Genomic DNA, 21,474 nt, shown 5'->3' on the forward strand with positions numbered 1-21,474 from the left:
TTTAAAGGTACAATGACTATAAGAGAAGTTGTTTGGACAAAAGCCTTCTATAATTTACTAGAGGCAAGAACATTATCATGCTTGACATGTGGAGTTCAAGAATGTTGCCATTATAAAATTGGTACCATGGACATCCCACATTTAAATCCGTCCCAAAATAAGAATGATCATCACCCACAGATGCAATCAAATGAATGTATCCTTTTTTATACTTTGTTTTTAACTTTAGAATTGTTTCTTTTTGCTTTATTTTTAAGACTTTCTTAACACAACCTGTATTACATGGTACATCTGGAAAACAAAATAAGAAAAAAGAAGTAAAGTTCACACAACGAAAATGAGTTCAATACAAAGATATATACTCATCAGACTCGGATAGTGATGAAATGACAATAAATGAATCTAAGACACCAAAAACAAAATATTCAATTAGACCAAAACTTAATAACTTTATTGTGGTTAAGTTATCTTCGAAAAAGTATAGTAAAAATTTTGTTGGACTGGTAATAAATATTGACAAAGATTATAATTATACTGTAAAGTTTTAAAAAAAAATTCATAAATACAAATTTGTCTTTCCTGAAAAGGAAGATGTGTCTACCATTTCATTAGACGAAGTTGTTTGTATTTTGACTTCACCTGATCTAAACAAACGGGAACAATATATTTTTAGTTCTTTGCCAAGTAATATTTATATTTCATAAGTGTTTCTGTTTTTACAATATTATTATATAATTTCACATTGCATTTTTATAACTAAGAATACAATTTTTATTTTCAAACTTGTTATTTTAATATAGATTCCTATTTTCTCACTTTTGTTAATTACTATCTCACTTGCGTTAACAAACAAATTATAAAATCTAAAAATTTAAGAAATATAAAAATGTTTAAGCTTTACCTGTTATTAGAGTATTAATATTTAGATCTTCTGGTTCTATGAAGGTCTTTCATAGTTGGCTTTTTAAATTTTTAACATTTAATTTTTTTAAAATTGATAATGTACATTTTAATAGCAATGACCCTTAAGCTGCTTCTAAGATTAGACGTTCCATACAAACTTACTCTGTATAACAGTTTTCTTAATTATTCGACGGAAACACAACCGATTTGAAGATAGGTTAATAGTGATGTATTTTCAGTGTTAAAGCGAATCAATGTTTGCAAAAATTCTACAATTTAATTGTTTTCAGGATCCGTATAGGTAGAAAGTAACAGCACTTATCGGGAACTTTCCATATATATTTTTAAACCTAATGTAGGCGGTCAACGTATTGGAGCCGCCTAGTAAAATTAAACTCTTTGTTTAATGCGATTTATAATGGAGCTATAAAATATATTGACATATTTATTTTCTATTTTATTAGGTTACCACACTTTATGACATAACAATATTGGTAAAGGGAGTTGAAGCGGCAATATATAAACCCAAACGGCTTTTTGTATCTTGTAACGAGAAATGTTTAATGTGTTTATACACTTTATTATACGCTTTTAATGTCTTCTATTGGCATTCCAATTATTGTAAAATACACCCATCGATATTTCCTCCTTTAAAACGTGATCTCTTTTAAATATAAGCATCTAATTGCTCATTATTCATTGTAAACAATAACTTTTGTCACACAATCAGAATAGTCAAACAAATTCACCGATATTATGCGTATTAGTACAGTTAAAAATATTTAACGAATAAACAAGATGTCAAGGAAATTGCCCTTACTTACTGATTGTATATTGAAGAATACTCAAAGAGATCTACTGGGAGCATTGAGTTTACATGTGAATCAGCAAAACTGCAGATATTGGTGTAAAGAGAATACTCATTGGATGACTGAGGTAGACAATCAGCACCCCCAAAACAGTAAACTTGAAAGATATCTTGATCTTTTATAAAATAAAGTTATATGCACGCTTACAGACATTTTTTCAAATAAATATGACATCAATTTACCCAATGAAAATATATGGTTTCAGAAAGACGGAGCACTTCTGCAGTTTGCAATTCCTGTTCGTGGTTTTTTAAACTGATGTTTTCCTAGGAGATAAATTGGTAGACGAGGAACGATAGAGTGGCCCCCAAGATCTCCAGATCTTATACCACTTGATTTTTTTTATGGTGTTACTTCAAATCAAAAGTTTACATCGATCGACTACAAGATTTAAAAAATAGAATTAGATTGGAAATTCGAAATATGATTACGCAGAAATAATTATCCACAATGTTCATGAAGATTGTTGTGGTCGGTTCAACTACTGCCAAGAGGCAGGTGAGTGGCAATTTATACATTTAATTTAAGCTGAAAGCAATTTGTATTTGTCAAATAAACATTTTTGTCCAATTTTTAACAGCAATAAAATGTATTTTGTATTGAATAAAATTACACATATACTTCTTATTGTGTAACTTAATTTAATTTAAAAATTAAATATTGTTGGCTAACCTGTATAAATAATTATGATGACAATTGTCATTTAAAAAAAATCATCGATTCATTATCACGCTCAGATGGATAACGTCACTATGATAGTATGATATACATTAAAGTACCGCGATTGTAGTGTTTTAATATATATATATATATATATATATATATATATATATATATATATATATATATAAAATATATATAAATATATATATATATATATATATATATATATATATAAATATATATATATATATATATATATAAATATATATATATATATATATATATATATATATATATATATATATATATATATATAATGGCTATACACCCCAGTGTGGGGTTAAACCGCAAATGCTTTCTAGATCCTATTTCTTAAGTGGATCAGTCTTTTTTGTTTATCTTATCTTCTTGACAATATCTCTCCATTTTTTCCTGTCTCTAGTTCTTCCTCTCCATTCTCTGACTCCTGCCCTTTGGAGGTCTTCTTCAACTTCTTGCAGCCACTTTGATCTCGGTCTTCCCCTTCTCTTTCTTCCTCCTGGATTCCATTCTATCATTGCGTATATCACTGCCTCCTCGCCTGCTCGCCAAATGTGACCTAACCATCTAACTCTGCATTGCTTTATTTTAGTTACGATGTCTTCCTTAAGTTCTTCCTTAATTTCTGCATTTGTTCTGCTGCTATATTCATTTTGCTCTGTTCTGATTGGTCCTAGTATGGTTCTCATAATCTTTCTCTCTGCTATTCTTAAGTCTTCTTCATCTTTTTTAACCATCGTCATTGTTTCTCCTGCATATAATAATATTGGCCTAATTATGGTGTTATAAATGCTCATCAGTGGTTTTTGTATAGGCCAGTAAAATTGAACGTTTATCATTTAGAAAAACTATTTTTGTTGTTAGAATACCGACAAAACGAGAAAATTTACTTATTGTTACGAACATGCATTCAGCGTGGCCCGTGTAACGGCTGCATCTCGCAAGCGACTAGAACTTTCCAGCGATATCAAGTGCGAGAGAGAACAACCCGTCACGTAGGCGAATTAGAGGTGGGAATGTTCTAGAACATAGTAACTTTGGTATATATATGTAACGATGTTATGAGTTGAGTTAGTTGATAAGAGAGTACCGAACTGTAAACTTATAAATAAATATATTTATATAAATTCGAACCGCTCGTTTTATTTAAAAACGGTGCAATAATATAATGTTATTTTTTATTTGAACATATGTATTTTTTTATATTTTATGGAAATAAATATTCATTAAAGGTGAGCCATTTATTACTAGTACTGTTTCGTACAAATAATTGTTTAAGTAATTCAGGTGTACCTGTGCTAAAAGATACTAGAGGACCGTTTTTCTAATTCAATGTCATTAAATTTCATTTGACAATAGGAATTACATTTAATCCTTGAATCAGTCATAAGTTTGTTAATTTATAAAGGATAAAGGTTTTTCTCAAAAAAATGTATTTTACAAGGATTATTTTTCTTCATCTAAGGCATCTATAAAATAAGAAAATAGTTTTTATGACAATCAATTCGTTCTAAAATCTTGATTATTTTTTAATAATAACCACACGCCTATGACGTCGATTTCCTTTCCTCTCAGACCCGCAAAGGGCTACATTGAAAATATGAATCACCCGCTACAATTGTGGTACTTTAGTTATATATGCCAAAAAATCATAATTTACGAATAATTCTCTCAAAAAAATATATTCCATAATTTTGCCCCTCACTGTATTATTTACAGTATATAAGACAAAACGTGTTTTATCGAAATGTTATATTTTTGAATAAAAAATTCTATTTAACAGACCGTTCTAACAATTTGATCATCTACTATACACTCATTTATTAAATTGAAAATTCTGTGCTATAAGGTCATGTTGTTATTCTTGTTTTACATGGGCAAATTATTTATTAGGTATAATGGGGCGATTAATGTTGGCGAGCTTGTTCAAAAAATGTACACTATAATCATTCATACTGTCTGAAGTAAATAATTTATTCAATATGATGTAGAGAACAATAACATGAGCCATGTTAATGATAACATGAACCAAAATACAAAAATTACCGTATATTATACGTTAGTTACTGTTACTTTTACACTATTGTACTGTTACACGATAAATAACTACAGCGAACATAATATCTGTTAAATATTGTATTTATGCGGGATTAAACCACAATTGATTGTAACGAGAATTACATTTTACATTTGTTTTGACTTTTTGATTTCAAATTCCGGAAATCGTTTTCACAAAAATTTTATAAATTAAAAAAATATTAGATTTTTCCTGTAAACCATTTGACACATGACATGCTTGCTATCGATCTAGTAGGCAAGTAGCCATATTTTGAGTGAAATTCTGAGAGGTGTTGTTGTACCCTCTGATTTATATCAAATTGTGACATTTCTGTGTTCATGTAGTTATTATACATGATGTATGATGTGTATCTGACCTATTAACTCATTAATGTTGGTATATTCTTATTACTGAATTCTTATTTCAGTATTGGTAACCAGATCCTGCTACATTCTTTTTTCCTACAAGATGAGGGCAGCTTCTTTAATTTTGCTCTTTTTGCTGTTTTTTCTTTCATGACTACTAATGCATCTTTCCATTGTACTTTGTGTTCATTGTCCCAGGCATGTTTGTATATCTAGGATTTGTCGAAGTTTATGTTTTTGATGATGATTCACGTTCTCGCAAAAATTGCTTCATTCCTATGGTATTTCATAAACAGAGCTCTATGATCTCCCCTGTGTGTTGTTTGATTTTGTGCAGAATAGATATGTGTTGGCTGTTTTGAATGCTGTTGTATGATGTTGTGACTGCTGTGTTCAACTCAAAAACATAGCTATTTGTCTACAAGATCGAGGTCAAGTAGTTAACTGTCAAATTGGATGTTATACTATAGTACCAAAATTGTAGCGAGTGAGTCATATTTTCAACGTAGACCTTTGCGGGTCTGAGAATAAAGGAAAACGACGAGTCAAAGGCGTGCGGTTATTATTAAAATTAATTGTCATAAAAAATATTTTCTTATTTTATAGATGCCTTAGATAAAGAAAGGTAATCCTTGTTCAATACATTTTTTGGGGAAAACCCTTTATTCGTTTAAATTAACAAACTTATGACTGATTCAAGGATTAAATTTAATTTCCTATTGTCAAATGAAATATAATGACATGGGATTAGAAAAAGCGTCGTCTAGTAACTTTTAGCACAGGTAGAAGTGAATTACTTTCACACACATAAAATATAAAAAATATGTTCAAAGAAAAACTTACTTTATAATATAATCTCATCTGAGTCATCTACGTCATCTTCAGATCCATCAGTAGTATCTTCGCCTAGATCCACAACAACTGGTTCCATGGTAATTTCAATGAATTTATCAAGGTTCCACATATTCTGCTCTTCTTTCAGTACATACTCCATACATTTTATCCACGACTGTGAGGTCACATTTTTAACGACACTATTAAGCAGATTTTTTACATCATTTAATTTGAAAATAACATTGTTCCTCGATACTTTATTTTTTATTTGAGTCCTTGTTTTATCGGATGTAACTCACAATGGTATGGCGGAAATCGAACTACAATTAAGCCTAGTTTTCGCGCCATTTCATCTACTACATATTTAATATATTTATCTCTATGACACCACACTAAGATTAGTAACTCGATTTTCAAAATTGGTTCATTGAATTTAATATTGTTTTTATTAAGCCAATCCACAATCTCAGCTTTTATCCATTTAGTGGCTGGTAACTGTTCCACACGTCGACGGTGATTTGGAGCGTTATCCATAACAATAACAGATCCTGGTTCGATTTTTGACAAAATATATTCTTCTTCTTCAAGTGCCGTCTCCATCAATGGAGGTTAGCGGTTATGGTGGCAAACGTTTGTCTATCTTCAGCTGTTCTTAAGAGTTCCTCAAATCCAAGTCCTGTCCAGTTTCTGATATTACGTAACCAGGACAATTTTTTTCTTCCAATTCCTCGCTTTCCTTCTATTTTGCCTTTTATTATCAACTGAGGGATGTAGTATTTCTCGTTGCGCAACAAATGCCCTAAATAACTGGTTTTTCTTCTTTTGACTGTTCTCAATAGTTCTTTTACAAAATATATGAAAACCATTTTTCATAATGATCTGCATCCATTTCCTCATTTAAACCTCTTTCCAACAAATCCTGAGTAGCTACCAATATGGCTAATAAGGCGTTTTCCCTTTTCCAATGGAGCTTTTAAACCTGTCGACAAACCATTTGGGAAAGCTTGTCGTTTGTTTTTCACATTTAAATCCTGACGATTTTTTTTTCACAGTACGTCCTTCATTTGACCATGTTTCATCTGTAGATATAATATTTTTTCCATGTGTTCGAAATTCTGCTATTTGTTTTATAGTCCTTTTTGAAATAAAATTTATGTACTGCACGACGAATGGCCTGTTTCGTTGTATCGTGCAATTTTATTTGTTTCCTTCCTCTCATTTCAACCTTCAAAGTATTATTATCGTTTGTTTCATCGTCTGTTTTAACCACTCTGTACACTTTGAAACTTTTGTTAAGATACAACATATTGTAACTACAGTAAAAGCCAAATAAAGTTGCGTGCACGTCACCAAGGTCGTAATTCTATTGTGTGTGGCTACATTTCTATAGAAAAGTGTATGTTACTTTAGTTTGCTAAACAATGACTTCTAAAAATAACCCGATCATTAAAAAAACTTTTGTAACAAAATAATGTATATACAATATAGCTTTTTTGGATTTAGACGTCCCTCATTGTAAAATTTTGTGTTGAAATGTTCATGAAGAAACCACCAATTAATGACGGAGTATTAGTCACTACCAGAAACATTGTCATGTTGCCGCGTTGTTTGTTTAGTTTCCAATCAGTGTTCTGTGACTTTTGTACTCGTGGTATCATCGATTTTTGAGGTTATCTTATAAAAAACATTTATTTATTTGTCAAAACGCCCAAACAGCTGAATAGTCAATGCAAAGAACTTGTGACTTCATTAGTTAACTATTTTGAAGAAGAAAGGAATAATAATGGCCCTTTGTTACCCTTAAACGCTGTGCAAGAGGTAATATGCGAATAAAATATCATTACTTTACTTTACAAAAATTTGTATTATTAGAGTGTAGCTGCTGCTTTAAAAATCAGTGTAAGAACAGTAAGCAGCATAATGCCAAATGCAGAAAAAAGGTGAACAGTTCGAGTCACCAAAGAAAAAGTGTTGCACTAATAAACGAGTAACAAATACAACAACTTTAAATACAAGCTCTATTCGTGATACCATTTACAATATGTACCAGAGAACTAAGTATGATTATAACAATATAGGTACATTTAACATAATTTTATTTCTGTATGATTTTAGAAGAGCACGTAACGGTTCAGTCATTGTGGTCCCAACTGAAAGATAAAGAATTATTTATTGGTATTTCCACTTCTTTAAAAAGATTGTTCAAAGAACTTGAGTTTGAGTGGATGAAGGATAATCCACGACGAAGACTTATGGAATTACCTAACGTTGTTTGTAAAAGAGTACAATTCTTGAGAACTTAAAAAGAAGCGAAGGATGAAGGTATATACAGGGTGTCTCAGAGTAGATTTTAGTATTTAAAACTTACCTTACGCCGACCCTGTTCGAAATTCCATGGAAACGATGCATCAGCCGTGTAGCCGACACGTGCGGATTTCAGTTACCATGGAAAAGTGGACGAAGATGCAGCGCGCCTACATGGTTGAGGCGTATTTTAAAGCCAACGATTCCTATATAGTGCACGCATGGGTAAAGAAATTTAGAGAAGAAGGAGTTGTCACAAATGTGAAACATCCAGGCAAACCAAAAACTATTCGAACTCCTGTCAATATTGAAAGAGTTCGACGTGCTGTGAATGGTAATCCTCGGCGTTCACTTCGCAAACATGCACAAGCGCTAAATTTGTCTCGTGCTAGTATCCAGCGTATTTTAAAGTAGGATTTAAGTTTTCACCCTTATAAAATTCAGTTAAACCAATATTTGAAAAAAACTGATCACTTACTGAGGAAAAATTTTTCTGAGGAGATGATGACTCGTTTTTGGGATGACGGTGGCTTAAGAACGGATTATTTTCAGTGACGAGGCTCACTTTCACCTTAATGGATATGTCAACAAGCACAATGCTCGCTACTGGTGTCCTGAAAATCCAAATGAATTACACCAGAAACAGTTGCATTCAAGAAAGGTGACGGTTTGGTGTGGCATGTCTGCATCGGAGATCATCTGACCTTATTTGTTTAAGATGCTAGAGGACGCACGCTAACTGTTAATAGTACACGATACACTGCCATGTTGCGAAATTGGCTACGTCCAGAATTGAATAATTTTCCAGGGTATAATCCAGGCAATACATGGTTCCAGCAAGACGGTGCTACGCCACACACAGCGAACATTTCAATAAACGCCCACAGAAACAGAAATGTTTCCAGGCACACTGATTTCACAAAATGGTGATATTCGTTTTCCCCCAAGATCTCCTGACCTTACCCCTTTAGATTTTTTTCTGTGGGGGTATATAAAGAACATCGTCTACGCTAACCCACTAGCCACCATCGAAGAACTGAAGCAAAATATTCGCAACGCTATTAAGAACATTCCAGTGGATATGTGTGAGCGCGTCTTTCTCAATTTGCGCTCCAGATTGCAAGAGTGCTACGAGCGAGATGATCAACATCTAACCGACGTATTATTTAAGAAATAAAATCCGCGTTTTCTGTGTGTCTATTTGCCTAATAAATGTTTTTCTAACAGGTTCTGAAACCGAGTTTTATTGATTTAAAAACTAAAATCTACTCTGAGACACCCTGTACCAATTCGTGTTTGTCAATGATACTTGGATATTTCAAAATGGGATCATTGGTCATTCTTGGCAAAATGAAAATATATAAAGAGTGTTAAAACCACTAAAACGAATGGCAAAAGGTTTGTTGTATTAACATAAGTTGTTATATGAACATTTAAATGATATCATTGCAGATATATTATACTCCATGCTGGAAATGAAACCGGATTTATGGATTTATAGAGGGTGCTGAAGCATTATTTTGTTCAAAAACTCAACTTAGTGATTATCATTGGGAAATGAACCAGGCAAATGTCTTGAAATGGTTTGAATATCAGTTGCTGCAAAACTTAGAGAATCCTTCTCTAATTGTACTTGATAATGCACCTTATCACAGTATGTTATTGCATAAAACTCCGAATACAGGATGGTCAAAAAGTTCTATTGAGGAGTGGTTGACAGAAAAAAACATTCCCTATTCCCATAATGATGTTCAAAACAGAACTGTTGCGCATCGTTTCTCAGTAAAGATACAGATATAATCTTACATATAAATGTAATTTATTTTAAACATTTTTTTAAAAATAAACCACAAACCAAGTATATAGTGGACGATATGGCAGAACGGTATGGACACAAAGTTTTGTATCAAACACAAATTGTATCTTTAACCCCAATGAATTAATTTGGGGCATAGCAAAATAATTACAATAGGCATATTGGTAGAGATGGTAACAGCGCTAACAACTGCCTAAACATATGATATGAGGCACTTTACATGATTACTCCTGATATGTGGAAAAACTCTATAAATCATACTGAAAGAGAAATACTTAAATGGTATGAGAGAGAAAGAATATTTGATTGTCAAGAAATTAGTCCAATAGTAATAAATTTTAATAGTGGAGAGAGTGACACTAATGTGGAATAGATTCAGAAAATGTTTAGTTCGTTTATGTTGTTTTTTTTTAATGTCATGTTTTGTCTTTGAAAATACGTTCATTATTAAAAAATATTTTATTCTATTGCTTGTGGTTTTATTTTCGTTATATTTAAATAACAATAATAACAATAACAAAAAACAAATGAAAAAAAACACTCATTTTCAAATTTCATTTAATATAGTGTGAAATTTGCTACCTTCACCTTTTTTTTGTTTACTTCAGTTCTTTTCTGTTAATTTTTATACTTCATGAACCATCTGACAACGCTGCAAATGTTCACAATGATGACGTGAACACAACTTTAGTTGGCTTTCACTGTACATCGCTTACAATCTTATTTTGTTCTCTGGCTCAAAGTCTTTCAAACACAATAATTCCGATCATAGCTTTTTCTTTGCGTGTTAAATTGTGACGTTTTTTTTTTTTATATACGGTTCACTATTATTACTATAAATTTCCTCCTTTTGTCGGAACAAAAATAATTTTTTAAGGGTAAGCGTGGAATTTTACTGGGCTATAAACAACTATTAAAACATGAGGTACTCTACTCACTACAATTATTGTGGTACTTTATTGTACAAAGCGCCAATAGATAACATCTACAGGTTAACGTAAAAAAATAATATTTTTTGAAAACGATATCCGGATTGAAAATAGAAACACAAAAAAGTAATAAATACAAAAATTAAAATAGAATAAAGGTCAACAGTAAAAGAAACAAGGAAGTCTAAAATGTTGACCAGCGTGTTCCATGACAAAACAATTGATTACATTCAGACAAATGAAGATAATTAAAAGCAGAATTAATTGTTGCTAATTAAGTCCGAATAAGATGAAAACCAGTAAAGTCTACAGTATTTTATAAATTCTAAAATAACGAAAACCAATTTAAGTACACGGTAAAAACGAATTGATTGTTTTGTTCTTGAAATTCTTGGCAATAAATCAAAAAATTTCCAGACTAGCAATTATTTTTAAACCATTTTCCACGCGCTTTTTTTTTCAAAGACAAAACTTAAAGGTAAACCTAAAAGATATTTGATCGATTAAAATTAAAAATTATCCGAAATTTTTTTAGGGTTATAAGTAAGTAAAAAAGTAAAGGGGATGGAATGTGTGGACAGAAATAATAATAATAATGACGAAGGACTGGACGCAAAATTGCGCCCTGGGGAAACGACTGCTGAGGAAAATTAAATTATTGCGTAGAGATATTGGATAAATTACGGAATACATCCGAGGAGTAAGAAGTCGAAAAGTAATCAAAAGAGCTGAAGAAATATTGCTGAACACTCAAAGATACTTACAACATGATCCACAACACAACTCAACACTGACTGGACACATTAAAACAAAAACTCTCCGTTTATTCTACGACTTTTCCAAACCTACTCGTACTATCTCCGTTAATATCATATATCACATAACATATCTTTGACAGTATGCTTGAAAATTACAACTACAGTACATTCAAACAACTTACAACTCTAAACGATTAATGGAATTCGCAGAAAACCTTTCGTTGTAGTAAAAGGCACGGTAAACTGCACTAATGTTCTTCATAATATTTAACACTTTCCTAAATTTTAGGTATAAAATAAATATATGTGTCATTAACCCGTTGTTCATAGTTTTGCATATTTTGTTACATTTTTTTTTTAATAAATAGTATTCTTGCATAATATTATTTAACTTAAATTTATTTCACCTACTTGTTTAATAATTGTTTAATAATTGTTTAATAATTATAATATCCATAACCATGCTATAGATAATTTATGTTCAAAGTAGATATACAAAGTACTAAAATATCACGTTTAATTTTTGTTTAAAAATTCTTCGGAGTAAACTAGAACATTTTGTCAATTTAAATAGTGGTGGTTAGATTGACCATATGTCTGTTAGGTTAGAGTATACCGTTTTTGAGACGTCTGCGATTACGTGTTAAAGTTGTTAATATATTTAACTTTTTATTTTCAAATGAAAATACTTGTACCAAAAATAAAATAATTGTGGAAAACATTTTAATTTGTTTATGTACGGTTTCCAACCATTTTTAAACTTTTTATCAACCATAATTAAATTACAATCGGCATTACTAATGATCATTGGGCTAATTTGCTTAATGTGTTTAGGATCTTTGTAAGCGGTTATATATTTTACCTCTCAAGCACAACGGTTAGAAAGTGTCTGTCATATTGATCTAAACTCAGTATATTGTAATTCAAACGTGTAGTTTTAAGTGACCAACATACCTAGACGTAAGTTGCATATTGATGAATTAATTGCAAATATGCATAAATACTTTACCATGGAAAGAGACAATGGTGGTCATTATTATGTATACATCAACGCGATTGTGACGCACTCGGGATAAGTGAAAGTAAACTAAAAACTGTAATGAAGACTGTCCGAGATTCTCAAGATGTTACTGTGACTGAGTATCACGAAGACAAGAAAACAACTCGTAAACATTATAGGAGCATTGACTTACCTGATGGGAGAAAAATTTGAAATTCGCAATATTTTGTATCGAATGCGCTAAAACAATCAAAATGTGAGTTTAGATACTTTAATGAAAAAAAAAAAGAGAAAGACAAGTTTCTGAAATTAAGAGGACTCGCCTTTGGAAAGTGTTAAGAGGTTTAGGATTTAAATTCAAAAAAGAAAATAATAGGTTACTTTTATGCGAAAGGAGTAGTGTGGTTCACAAAAGAATTAAATTTTTGGGAGAATATACTATATTATAGACTTAAATCTGAAAATGCAACATTCGTATACTTATATGAGACATGGATATTTGCAAAGGGTAAAATTAAAAGAATTTGGCAAGACGACAGTATAAAACCAATAAAACACACACATTATTCTTCATGCAGGAAGGAAAGAAGCCTTTATAGAAAACGCAGATATGATTTTTTCTTCAAAATCACAATCTGCTGATTACCATGAAAACATGAATGCAGATATGTTTGTTAAATGGCTTGCGGAGAAACTGTTACCTAGTCTGAGTGAACCATCAGTTATAGTTTTAGATAATGCACCTTACCATTCGGAGATTTTGGAGAAACAACTAAAACAGTCGAGCATAAAAAATTCGTTAGTTAAAAATAATATCAATTTTCCCAAATACGCCTTCAAATCAGAGTTACTGGAAATTTCGAAACGTAATGAAAAACCAACAGTTTATATAGTTGACCAAATTGTATCAAGTTATGGACATCAAGTACTACGGTTACCGCCGCATCAGTTTAATCCCATCGAGCACATCTGGGGCCTGGGGTATATGTAAAACGTATTATGATAATCACTTTGGATGCAGTGGATATAGTGGACGATGCAGTTGGGGAAATGTGGCAAGAAGCTCTTAAAACTGGAATTCCAGAAATATGGGCCAAAACTGTAAATAAATGTGAAAAATTAGTAGAAGAGTGGTGGATCCAAGAAAATAAAATTAGAGTGAAATTAATTCAGTGATTATAGATTTACATAATGATAGCGGTAGTAAATTTAGTGACGATGATGATGATTTATAAATTTAAATAATCAGTAAGTACACTATTATAACGTTATTTACAAAATAATTGTACAGCAGGTTAACCATTATATTTAAGTATACATTCATTATTAGCCAAATAAACAATAAAATTTAAAATTCCATTTGAATTTTTGCTCCTCATTTTATACAAATTAACTCTTAACTGATATTTCAGGCAAAAACATTCTAAACAAAGTAAGTAAATAAAAAGATTATGGAGAAATCCTGTGCAGTTTACCATGCTTTTTACTACAACGAAAGGTTTTCTGCGAATGCCATTAATCGTTTAGAGGTGTAAGTTTGTTGAATGTACTGTACAAGCTCTATTGGGGCTTTACGATGCTCACGAATCAACCAGTGGAACATAATAGACTGGATCTCATGTTAGTTTATAAACTAACTAGATAAATAACACTTATTGATGACAACAGACGATACCTATTGTTCTTTCTACTACTGATGTCATTCCAAAGAACAACCTAGAAAACACAAAATACTCGGGCCTTAGTGAAAACATCCCTATTACCGTGCAAAAAGCAAACACAGCAGCGTACCAGGTCATTGTTATTAGGTACACATAAAAAATTTAAATATATTTGCTTAAATGTGTACTTACCAGTTAAATTTTTATCTTCACGGTATATTATATGCATTCTAGTTCTGGTGTCTCTAAATTTCTTAGCCAGTCCAAAATCGATCAAGAATAATTTGTTGCAATGACGGCCGATGCCCATGAGGAAGTTATCCGGCTTTATATCACGATGTATGAATGATTTGCAATGGACAAATTCTATACGAGTGATCATTTGATCTGCCAACATGAGTACGGTTTTAATGGTGAATCTGCGGGTACAAAAATTGAAGAGGTCTTCCAACGACGGACCGAGCAGGTCCATAACAAGGACATTATATTCTTTTTCTTGTCCATAATATCTGTAACAAAAAAAATTAATGATGACATTTATTATTTTAATTGAATTTTAAAAATACTATTTCATTATGTCTGAATCTTTGTTACATCTGAATTTTTAACCAATTATTCTTGAGAATATTATTATAATAAATTATAAATCTTTAGTTTCGGCATCTACACTGGAAGTATGAAAACTGTTTTATAATGTGATTTAACATATTAGCAAGCTAAAGAGACAAAAATGCTAATTATGTAGTAAATCATATAAGCGTACATAATGTAGTTACGAGGAAATCCAACCAACCTGGCTAGCCCAGATATAGAACAATTCATACATTGATATAACCATGCCAAAGCTTCCTTAACAACTATCACCAATACGTGGAAGGCGTCGATCAGCTGAGCTTGATCAATGTATGCATATTAACGTACTTATATAAATACAAAGAAGTGACTCTGAAAGTTACTACTTTATGACTTGAAATAGGAGAATAGGCTACATATGTTTATTAACGGATGAAACTAACCAGATTGAGAATATATATCTAGATTTGAATCCTAAGAGATATAGAACTAACGAAACGTCAGAAATAAGGCGATAACAACTGATAAGAACATTTTCCAGTATTCGACGAAATTGATAGTCCCAGATTATGTAAGGCATGTAAATTGTGGGAAAGAAATAAAATAAAATGCGAAATGTATGCTTGTCGCGAGTGAAATCGTGTTTGAAAGACTATACAAGTAGTACCCTTAACACCAGTTATAAAATTTTGAGTTTTATTGAAAATAACTATTGCTTTTTAGCATCAGACACGAATATGCGTTAATGTTCCATAAGCCCGGAGTCATAGATGTGAAATTGTTACATTTTTTAGATATTCTCTAGTCTTTATACAGAGTGGCCCAAAAGTCTGGAACCGGCCAATTATCTCGTATATTGCTAGTCATAATTGTACAAAATTTGAGGTATGCCTATTTTGGGATACGGAGATTTCATATTTGATATTTGCAATGTTGACAGATTTGCCGTTTCTCTTATACTATTAGTAACTTTGGCTTTTCAAATTCATCACCCTGTATATTCAGTCATTATTGGAATCTCCTATGTAATACGAGTTCAACCATATGTAACACTTATGATTTTATGTAGTCTGGAAGGTCTTAAATACATAAAACAGAAGTCTGGCAACGCCTAATTGTCTCAATAAATTTTTATAATACCAACTATTTTAAACTACATTAAAACGTAACAATTGATAGATTCCAATATTTTTTAACATAATGGTTACTTTAAAAGTGTTCAAAATGTGCTCCATTTGTGAGTAGACAGTACCCTAATCGATGGTAGAATGCTTCTACCACATTTCTCCTTGATTGTCTAGAAATTATTCGAGATGCATCGATAATTCGTTGCCTTAGCTCTGCAAGACTTGCTGGTTTAGTTTTGTAAACTGAATTTTTCAAGTATCCACAATAAAAATAATCTTTAGAAATAAAATCAGGTGAACGTGGAGGCCATTCAATTCTACCACGTCTAACAATCCATCCTCCGGGAAATATCTCATCTAAATAACGCCGCACTTTTACGTAAGATTCAAGAACGACCTACATCATGTATTTGTGCAACCCTGCATGAGGATGTATGTGGATCTTCAACATTCATCAGTGATTCATAACTCTTTTCGGTCTAACTGATCGGTATCTATCTTTTACTTTTTCAGATTCCTCAGATCGCTTTACAGTTTTTTGTACCGTCGCCTTATGAATAGGAGAACGGTTTGGGAAAGTATCATTGAACAAGTTGGCTACTTCACAATAAGATATTTTTCTGTCACCGTACCCTCTCATCATTAGAATAGTAATTCGTTATTTTTCGTTAAGAGCCATTTTAGAGAAGCAATTTATCTTTCAGAACTTTTCAAAACACAACTACTGTCAGTTTTAGTTAATAATGTAAATGGTGAACAAATGTCAAAATCATAGCATTCTACATTTAAATATTTAAATTTATTAAAATCTACATATTTTGCACTGTTTTATTTATTTAAGACCTTCCAGACTACATAAAATCATAAGTGTTACATAATGGTTGATCTCTTATTGAATAGGAGATTCCAATAATGACTGAATAAATAGGATAATAAATCTGAAAACCCAAAATTACTAATAATATAAGAGAAACGGCAAATCTGGCAACATTGCAAATATCAAATATGGAATATCCGTATCCCAAAATAGGTGTACCTCACATTTTTTGTAAAATTATAACTAGCAATTTACGAGATAATTGGTCATTTCCAGACTTGTGGGCCACTTTGTATATAAAAACGAGCAAGAAAAAATAATCATTTTCGCAAAACCAAATTCGGGCTTTAACTCTTTCAACGACAGTGCTACCCATAATGTATCATCTGACAAAATAACCTCAGTGTGCAGCTGTACACATTTTGTACTTTTCAAAAGTCTATAGCAATCTGGGCACTGGGCAGTGCTTGAAAATTAAAACCACAGCATTAGTAGATTCTTATTAAGTATTGCCTCTCACCCAAAGATGGCAGAGATACCGTCATTATTTCGTAATATATTTTTGACGACAGACACGTGTTAGTACACGAGAAGATGTGTTAGTATTCGATTTTCTTTTAGTGAGCTCATTTTGCATTCAAAAAGTGTTTACTAATTTTTAATTTAATAACTTTTGTTTTTTATGTTTATATGTGTTGTCAACGAATTACAAAGATTTTTTTTTAATTGGCATAGACTATAAGATTTTTATTGATATTCAAAATTGGTACTACCGCCCATTTTTTGACTTTTTTTATTTGTAAATACTGAAAATGAATCGCAAAAATAGACTTGACCTTTCAAACCAATCGATGTGACTGAAGATAAGTTACAAAATGAATATTTGGAAAATGATTTACAATATTTAAATATTTCTTCTGATTCAAATTCTGAAATTAGTACTGATGAGTGCAGCCCTGGTGAAAAAAATGTTATGGTTCAAGAAGTGGAAGTACCACATGTCAAAAAATGTATTTAATATTTAGGAGTTAAAATCAGTTATCTAGGAGCATTTGTAATGATAATAAGACGTCTACTCAAGTGTAATGTCCTTTGATACTGTAAACGCCACATAGGAAGATAAAACCTCGCGAATGTGGCGTGTGCCGACTGTATCCGAAGAGGTGGACAGTGGCGTAATTATGTTTTTTGTATAATTAATGGCACTGAACAGTTACCGCTGTTCTACTGACGGCGTGGCTAAATATGTAAACAAGACGCTCGGATCAATCGGTACGAAAATAAGGATTTGCGCTGGATCTTCGTAACTGGCGTCTACTGTAGACCAATTGATGGACCTAATTATACAAGGGCGCCTCGATAAGTACTTAGCCTCACCGTCGGATGGCGCCACCATCTTAAAAGAAATTTACTATCTGTAGTAGTACATTCTTTATTGTACTACATTCTCGTAGACAGCTACTGTTAAAATTTCAGCCAAATCGGAATCGTAATATTGTTTTGACCGCGTGTGAAAGCGGGCGTGTCCGCGGATTTTAGAAAAATGGAAAAAGAGCAATATAGGTAGGTGATTCGATTCTTTTGAAGGAAAATCGCGCATGGATGCTGTATACCGTGATTCTTCTCCTTCGATGGAGACCGTCAGAAATTGTTTTAATGAGTTTTAACGTGGTTGCAAGTCGGTTTTTGAGAACCACGCCCAATGTGTGATTGAACAACCGATTGGGTGAGCGAGATAGCTGAAACAGTAGGCATCTCGAAAAGACCGCGTGGATCACATCCTGCATGACAATTTGGGTATAACAAAGCTGTCGCGCGATGGATGCTGCGTTTGCTCGCTGAGGACAACAAACGCAACCGTGAGACCACTTCAGAGCAGTGTTTCACGCTGTTTTTGAATCAAAAGGAGTTTCTACGTTTCGTGACCGTCGACGAAACACTGATCCACTGGTACACACCAGAGACCAAGGAATAGCTTAAACAGTGGAGTTCACCCGGCAAACGTGCTCCGAAGAAGGCAAAGGCTGTCCTATCGACCAGAAAGATGATGCCCACCGTTTTCTGGGACTCAAAAGGTGTGATCTACATCGACTACCTGGAGAAGGGTAAAACGGTCACAGGACCCTACTATGCTAAATTATTTGGCCGATTCAACGCAGAATTGCATAAAAAATTGCCCCATTTGGTGAAAACAAGTGCTCTACCAACATGACAATGCACCGGCTCACACCTCACAAATTGGACTACGAACTGCTGTCCTATCCACCGTATTTTCCAGATTTGTCCCCTTGCGACTTCTTTCTGTTTCCAAAGTTAAAAAATCCCTCGCCGGGCAGAAATTTGAGTGGAATGAATAGGCCATCGTTGCTATTGCGGCCTACTTTTTTCAGATTTCGAGAAAACGTATTTTTGAGGCAGGTTAAAGAAGTTACAGCATCGCTCGGTCAAGTGTATTGAGCTAAGAGAAGACTATATCCAGAAATAAATCGCCAATTTTCCAAAATTTTTGGTTTTCTTTTTTAAGCTAAGTAATTATCGGACCGCTCTCGTATATTAAAAATCTAAATGAAAATGATGCCCACTCGACCTAAAACATAAGTATACTCATACTAAAAATTTATCAAGCAACACAATAAGGATGTATTTGATTTATACACACTTTACACTAAATGATTTATCATGTGATTTGTCATATGATTTGGTCATAAAGTGAAATTTACATGTTTACACTGTGTGATTTGTCATATGATTTTGTCATAAGCACTGTCATGCGGCTCGTCATAGCTTGTCACAGGAGAATAGGACGGTACCTATTCCGCATGATAAAATCATATGATTTTTGGTAATAATACGGGTAACACCAACATATTTAAATATCGCGCCTTATTCTTGTGTCAATTCAGCGACATTTCCTTACCAAGAGACATCCTTACATTCCTTATTATTTATTTATTTTTTGTTTGTTGCATTGATATTGAACCTATTATCTATGTGTGCTATTGTATCGTATTTTTCTTATATTATTTATTTAGTTTATTTTATTCTTAGTTTAGTGTTTTATAGTCTTCTTAGTCATACTTTTAGTTTAGTTTCTTTATTATTTATTTTTAATTTGGTATAATATCAACACTAAATTCGATATACCCTGTCCACGATTTCTTCGTAAGAGCCACCTGCAAGCCCAAAGGCGTCTGATCTTTTTCTTCTTACTGCTGTAATCTGTACGCAGTTGTTGCCGGCGTGTTATTATTAAAAGTCGGGAAGCCAATGCAATCAACGATTTATTTTCCATTATAATGGTTTAAAAATCTAATAGTTGATACCTATACTGTGTCTAATATCTCTATGACCATAAACAAAAAGAAAAATCAAGAAAACCTCACTCATTGTCACTCATATCATAAGTCATAACTTATCATGCAGTGTAAACACGATTTTTTAAAACATCATAGAAACGAGGAATCATAACAAATCTCATATGATATTGTCATATGATAAAATCATGTAATGTAAAGTCTACTTTACAAACGAAAAGTATTGCCTTAAATAAATTGTGCATGTTGCCTACTTATGTACTGGACTAAAATTTCTTGTTCTCAAAGGCCATCGGCTAATAATATCACGTATTGGACGCGCAAAAGGTTTCATTGAAGGTGGTTCGCTAGAGTTTCAGTCGACATCAACCAATGAATGTCATAAGGAAATAACTGCATATGAATATTTTATACAAATCCTGTAATATAATCGTTGCGGACGTCACATTCGCGAACAACAGAGAATCTTCGATAAACTTCGAAAAAATATAATACTAAAAACTGGTTATCGAAAAAGATATAAAATGGAGATAATATGCTGAAAAATGTGGGATGAAATTGCGTAGTTTGTTACCATATTACTCTAACTTAAATTATATCGACTTTATATGAACACAAATAAATGGCTATGTGAGCTTTTTCCCATGTCAATTGGCCCACGTATGGAATTTGCAGTTAATGGAGGTTAGCATAGACAAATCATAATCTACATACTTTTATAAATTCCCATATTAATCAAAATGACTTTTTTATCAATATTTAATAAAAACATTACCCTTATGATAAGTAATAAATTATGTTTAGGGTTAGAGAATTCAGTTTCCAATGAACACTTGCACGGTTCGCTCTTAATTTAGTTCACTTGAGAGCGATTTTACATAATCACTCCCAAAATTTTATTGGTTTGGCCTAATTTAGTTAGTCTTGCCCTCCCCAAAAATTAATTACCTTAGGACTAACCTATAAAAAGAAATAATACAACTTGTTTGTCTGTTTTTAATCTCCAAGCAATATGATTTCAGACGTTGATATTTACGTTGTTTAAAGTTTTCTTTACTCACACATGTGCTAAGTTAATCATTCTCAGTTTTTAATTAATTGCAATATTGAGAGATCCTTTTTTTTTGTATAGAGTCCCACTAGCAATTCATTTCACACGTAAATTTTTTTTTAATATTCATTCAATAACAGGTTCTATACGGCCTCTGCCCGTTGTCATTCTGTTTTATTTTGTCGGAAGACGACGGCTAGTTTTGCGATTAGAAAAAGGTCATACCAAATGCACCTGTTTTCGAAGTATTAGAGGACACTGACTAATGTCATCGACCTGTTAAAGTGCGTAAATATTTTATTTTCACTATTTACGTTTAAGTTTTTTTGATTCATTCATATTTAGTTTTATTATTAAAAGTAATGTATTTTTCTGCGATAAAAGAACGTAAT

The 21,474-nt window shown here is 32.2% G+C and overlaps 1 protein-coding gene across 6 annotated transcripts in view; it reads right to left on the minus strand.

The window, feature by feature from the left end:
• LOC140445476 (casein kinase I-like) overlaps nucleotides 1–21,474 on the minus strand; it is a 98,139-nt gene that overhangs the window by 42,056 nt on the left and 34,609 nt on the right. For all 6 annotated transcript variants that reach the window (XR_011951401.1, XM_072537514.1, XM_072537515.1 and 3 more), the window contains exon 3: nucleotides 14,393–14,709. Coding sequence is in view for 5 of the 6 variants with exons in the window: in XM_072537514.1 (XP_072393615.1) it covers nucleotides 14,393–14,709 (317 nt within the window). In the remaining variant the exon portion in view is untranslated. The remainder of the gene's footprint in view (nucleotides 1–14,392; nucleotides 14,710–21,474) is intronic.

This window comes from Diabrotica undecimpunctata, chromosome 7 (genome assembly GCF_040954645.1).
Source record: "Diabrotica undecimpunctata isolate CICGRU chromosome 7, icDiaUnde3, whole genome shotgun sequence".
Taxonomy (NCBI): domain Eukaryota; kingdom Metazoa; phylum Arthropoda; class Insecta; order Coleoptera; family Chrysomelidae; genus Diabrotica; species Diabrotica undecimpunctata.